The 5,917-nt window shown below is 55.9% G+C and overlaps 1 protein-coding gene across 1 annotated transcript; it reads left to right on the forward strand.

Annotated features, from left to right (window-relative positions):
- Positions 1-249: 249 nt before the first annotated feature.
- MPP2 (MAGUK p55 scaffold protein 2) lies at positions 250-5,077 on the forward strand (the record flags this gene model as incomplete). The annotated part of the gene is made up of 11 exons (XM_079547290.1): positions 250-366; positions 1,164-1,316; positions 1,422-1,571; positions 2,039-2,266; positions 3,171-3,302; positions 3,525-3,630; positions 3,741-3,809; positions 3,896-4,057; positions 4,412-4,614; positions 4,686-4,814; positions 4,901-5,077. The coding sequence occupies 11 exons, from the start codon at positions 250-252 to the stop codon at positions 5,075-5,077; spliced, it is 1,626 nt and encodes a 541-aa protein (XP_079403416.1).
- Between the last annotated feature and the right edge of the window lie 840 nt (positions 5,078-5,917).

The following is a 5,917-nucleotide window of genomic DNA, read 5'->3' on the forward strand; positions in this document are numbered from 1 at the left end:
GGGGAGGCAGCCCTTTGCAAGGAGATGCTGTGCTAATTGCAGGGGGGCAGTGAGGCATGGGTGGGAGGGGGGACATGGCGTAGAGCCACTAGCCCCCACTGAAGCAGGGCATCCCATCACACCACACCATCAAGTACCCTGGGGTGAGGTGAGGGGGATATGGAGACCCTAAATCTGTCCCTGTCCCCCTCCCTTGACTGTTCCTGAGTCCCTGTATCCCTGTGTTCCCACATCCCCATGTCCCCAGCCATGCAGCAAGTCCTCGACAACCTCCTGGGCCTCCCCAGTGCCCCAGGTGCTGCTGACCTTGATCTCATCTTCCTCCGCGGCATCATGGAGAGCCCAATAGTGAGGTCCTTGGCAAAGGTACAGTGGTGCAGGGCACTGGTAGCACTATGTTCCTCCTGTCACCTTGAAGCATGGGGAAAGGAGGGGATGTGGGAGAATGGAGGTGTATGGATGGGTGAGTGTGAATGGGCACAAGTGTGTGTGTGTGTGTGTGTTGCACAGATGAAGATGCACATTTGTGTCTGCTTGCATATGTATGCACAAATGCATCTGTGTGATGAGAAGGTATGCACATCTGTGTGCATGCATGTGTGAGAATGTACTTGTATGGGTGCATGGTTGTGTGCATGCATATACGTGTACACATAGGAAGGTGTGTTTATGCTCGCACATGTGTCTGTGTGCATGCATGGAAGTAAATGTGCATGCAGTGCGTGTACACAGATGTGTATGAGGGTCCTGTGCTGCAGCTGTATGTGGAGTTGGGGAGCAGCAAGAGGGGGCTTGGTATGAGTGGGGAGAGGTGGTGTACAAGGTGGAGTATTCACACGTGTGCCAGTTGCTGGCTGTGCTTATGGGGTGCATGTGATTGACCATGTCCTGCATGTTCAGCACAATGTGTTTGTATTTGTATATGCATGTGTGCACTGCCACATGCATGCACAGGTTGGTGTGGTAGTGTGCATGAAAGGCTGGGTGCAGATGTGCATCCAAACAGGTGAATTTACACATGTGAATGCAGGGCTCTGTGCCCGTGCAGAGGGTGCATGTGGACGTAAGTGTATGTGCACAGTGTACATGCATGCGTGTGTGTGCACCATGTGGATACAAATGTGGGCACCAGTGGCAGCAGGAGTCCCTTGCCCCCACCCTAGGCCCATGAGCGACTGGAGGAGACAAAACTGGAGGCAGTGCGGGATAACAACGTGGAGCTGGTGCAGGAGATCCTGCATGACATTGGGCACCTGGTGCAGCAGGACAGTGCAGCAGCCGAGCTGGCCCGCATCCTGCGTGAGCCCCACTTCCAGGTGTGGCAGGAGGCATGCAAGCCCTGTGCATGCAAGGTGCATGTGCAAACCCCATACATGTGCAAGGTGCGTGTGTACAATGTGTGACAGCTGTGCACCTTGCAGTCCCTGCTGGAGACCCATGACTCAGTGGCCTCCAAGAGCTATGAGACACCCCTGCCCAGCCCTGTTCTGGATACAACCTTCAGCAACCAGCCTGTGCCCCCTGACGCTGTGCGTATGGTGGGCATTCGCAAGACAGCTGGAGAGAACCTGGTAAGCTGGATCAGGACAATGCTGGGGGCAATATAAGGTGCAAGGTGCATTGCCGGGTGCTGGAAGCATTGCAAGGGCATTACACAGTGCTGGGGACATCGCATAATTTCGGAGAATCGCAGGGTGTTGGGGAAACTGCATGATGCTGAGGACTTCACTGAGTGCTGGGGGCAATTAAAGTTGCAGGGGGGCATTAATGGGTGTTGACGGCATTGCTTGGGGAATTTTCGGATACTGGGGGCATTGCACAGTGCTGATGACACTGCAGGGTACTGGGGAAATTGCTGGGTGCTGGAAACACTGCAGGATGTCAGGATATTACTGAGAGCATTGCACGGATACCTTGGATGGTTCTGAAGATATTGCATGGTAGTGGGAACACTGCAGGATACTGCGGAAATCACCGGTGCTGGGGCAGTGATGCGAGGTGACTGCTGTCAGAGCTGATGTGGGACTGTTCCACCCAGGGAGTGACGTTCCGGGTGGAGCGGGGGGAGCTGGTGATTGCCCGCATCCTGCATGGGGGCATGGTGGCCCAGCAGGGGCTGCTGCACGTAGGGGATGTCATCCGAGAGGTGAATGGGCAGGAGGTGGGCAGCGACCCACGGGTGCTGCAAGACAGCCTGCGCCATGCCAGTGGTAGCGTCGTCCTCAAGATCCTGCCCAGCTACCAGGAGCCACACCCACCCCGGCAGGTACTCACATTTACATCCTATATCCGTACTCTGCATGTTGCACCTTGCACCAGTTCCCTTGCCTATGGCTCATGAGCTTCCATGCCTATGAGTCCCACTGCATTATGCCAACATTGTTTCCACCTCTGTGCTGTCCCCATGCTTCCATTTTCACTGTGCTCATGCCCTATACCCAAGCGTCACCTGTTCCTTTGCCATGTACCCTGTGTCCCATCTACTCATGCTTTTATGTCCTATGTCTCCAGGTCCCTGAGCTTCACGTCCCCTGCGAACCAGCTGGGGGTGTCTCATAGTTTGAGGTCCCACTGCCTCTTTGTGTCCTGCACTCTGGGCACCCACAAGGGCACCCCACTCCTACCCGTAGTGGCTGCAGTGTCACTCATCTGACTCCATTCCCCTGCCCACAGCGGAACTTGGCTGCTGTGTTCCCTACCCTGTACCACGTCAGCTGCATGCTGTCACCCAGAGAGGAACAAAGAAGCACTGTCAGCAGGTCCTTTGGGACTGCACCGCCTGGCACTGTGTGTCCCCAAGCATCATGCTGCTGCCTGTGTGCACACTTCCTGCCCAGCCAGGGATTGGACACTGCCGTTGCACACGCATGCACAAATGTGTGCCACTGTGGCTGCACTGTGCCTGGGTGCAGGGCTGTGTGTAGGTGCAGGGCTGTGTGCAGGCACTGCCCTAGGACTGCTGTGGTGTCTGGGTGCTGTCCTGGGTGCTGCCTGTGTGTGCATGGCTGCCCTGCACGCCTGCCTGCACCAAGTGGCAGGGAGGACATGTGTGTATGTGCATGTGTGAGTGTGCATAGTGCTAGGAAAACTGAGGCACAGTGCTGCAGGAAGCCAGGAGCATGACACCCATGTGTGTCTCCCGTGTTTCTGGTAACCCCCGTTCTCCCCAGGTCTTTGTGAAGTGCCACTTTGACTATGACCCAGCTTCCGACAGCCTCATTCCCTGCAAGGAGGCTGGGCTACGCTTTGCTGCTGGAGACCTTCTGCAGATTGTCAACCAGGATGATCCCAACTGGTGGCAGGTAAGAGTTGAGCATTGTTGTCCCTTGTCTCCCAGTCCAGTTTCTCCCAGCAGCCTAGGGGCTGCTGAGGGGGTGTTGTTGCTGCTTTTTTTGGGGGGGGCGGGGGAGCTTGAGGTTGGGGAGGAATACCTCAATGTGCCATACTGTGCTCCCCCCAGCAGTGCAGTATGGGGAGGGTTTGTGGGGACATGGGATCCCCACGTACCACACTGTCCCCCTCAGGCATGCCATGTGGAAGGAGGCAGTGCGGGACTTATCCCTAGCCAGCTGCTGGAGGAGAAGCGAAAAGCCTTCGTGAAGCGAGACTTGGAGGTGGCCCCCACATCTGGTATGAAGCTTCCTGCCCCACTGCGGGTCCCCAGCTCCCATAGCAATGTCCTTGTGCCCTGGTGCTGTCCCTAGCCTTGGTTGGCATAGCCAGCCTCATGCCCTCAGCAGGGGCCCTGTGCAGCAGCCTCAGTGGGAGAAGGAAGAAGAGGATGATGTACCTGACCACAAAGAACGCAGGTGAGGATCCCTAAAGAACAGTCCCTAGACTAGTCCCTTGTGCTGGGATCCCCATGGCACACAGTGAGTGTCTGTCCCTTGCACAGAGTTTGACCGCCATGAGCTGCTGATCTATGAGGAGGTGGCCCGCATGCCACCTTTCCGAAGGAAAACCCTAGTGCTTATCGGTGCCCAGGGTGTGGGGCGACGCAGCCTCAAGAACAAGCTCATCATGTTCGACCAAGCGCGCTACGGCACCACCATCCCCTGTGAGTGTTCCCATGTCATCCACAAGTGTCACCTTCCTCCAATGACTATTATGGTCCCCTAAAACACTGCCACCTCCCTAAAGGCATTATTGTCTTCTCAATACTCTGCTGTCCCCCATAGGCATGGTCACCTTCAGGTATAATCACTGTTCTCTTCGAATATCACTAGCCTATAAAAGCATTACTGCCTCCCCATGTACATTACCATCCCCTAAGAGCAGCACTGTCCCCCATGAGTAGCACTATAATCCAGCCCCATGCAGTTGTGTCACAGCCCCATTACCATCACCATGTACTGAATGGGACCTCCCAGGGTGGGCTGGCATTGGGTGCTCAGGGTGACATTGCGGGCAGACACGTCACGGAAGCCCAAGGACAGCGAGAAAGATGGGCATGGGTACCACTTCGTATCACGGGGTGAGATGGAGGCAGACATCAAGGCAGGTCACTATCTGGAGCACGGCGAGTATGAGGGAAACCTCTACGGCACCAAGATTGACTCCATTCGTGCTGTGGTGAACGCTGGCAAGATGTGCATCCTGGATGTCAACCCACAGGTAGGCAGCACCTGAACGAGGAGGACTAAGGGGAGGTCTGCAGGGTTCAGCCCCACCCCATTTCCCTACAGGCAGTGAAGGTGCTCAGGACAGCAGAATTTGTGCCCTATGTGGTCTTCATCGAAGCTCCCAGTGCTGAAACCCTGCGGGCCATGAACCGTGCAGCACTGGAGAGTGGTGTGGCTATCAAGCAGCTCTCGGTGGGTGCTTGGGACAAGGGGCGCAGTGCAGTGGGAGTGGGGAGGTGGAATCAGTGAGGAAACTGAGGCAGCACTGGTGTGGGCAGGAGGCTGACGCCCGGCGGACAGTAGAGGAGAGCAGTCGCATACAGCATGGCTACAGCCATTACTTTGACCTGAGTCTGACCAACGACAACCTGGAGCACACCTTTGGGCAGCTGCGAGAGGCCATGGAGCACCTGCGGGCTGAGCCCCAGTGGGTGCCTGTCACCTGGGTCTATTAGCATGTGTGTACATCCGCGCACACGCACCCCTCTACTTCTGTCTTGAGGCCCACCGTGATGAGCATGCCCTGCTCAGCACCACCACTGTAGGGTACAGCTCCTCCCTCCCTCCCACCTACCATGATTATTTTCTTTGGGGGAGGGGGGGAGGGGCAGGGGGAAAAGAGATATGGGACCGCTCCCCTGCCCCGTGCTGACACAGCTAACTCACTGCCAAAAGCTGCCCTCCCTTTATCCCAGGAGACGGTGCCACCGTGTGGTCTTGTCCTTGCCTCAGTTTCTCCATACAGGAGCCTCCCCTAGGATGGAGTGTCTATATTCCGGTGACACCCAGAATATCCCTACCCTGTAAGTGGCCCGCAATTAACTCTGTAATTAATGATCTCCACAGGGGAGCTGCCCTGGGGTGAACTCAGGGGACAGGGAGTCCCAGATGCACACATGTGAACAGATGGGCAGGCTTAGCCTGGTGGCTCTGTATTGCTTCCTCCTTGTCCCCCTGCCCAAGCCTGCAGGGACACACTGAGGTCCCTGTGTCCCCTGCCCCAGATTGTTCCTTTGTGGTACTTTGCTGTAATTTTATTATTAAAGAGAAATTAGAGAAAAAGAGTAATTTTGTGTCATTATGGCCAAGCACAGAGAAATGGGGAAGCCCCAGCGCAGGTGGTGGAAGATGCATAGCTGCAACTGCAGCTAGGGAGTACAGGGGACAAGTACCATGCTTAACCCCCAGGACCTTCCTTGCTGCCACCAGGAGAGGTAAGCAGAGCTGCAGGCATGCATGCATACAAGGGTGTTCAGGCACGTGTCTGCAGGTACATATGCAGAGAGCTAAGCAGA

The sequence above is a fragment of the Tetrao urogallus genome (genome assembly GCF_951394365.1).
Source record: "Tetrao urogallus genome assembly, chromosome: 26".
In the NCBI taxonomy this organism is placed as follows: domain Eukaryota; kingdom Metazoa; phylum Chordata; class Aves; order Galliformes; family Phasianidae; genus Tetrao; species Tetrao urogallus.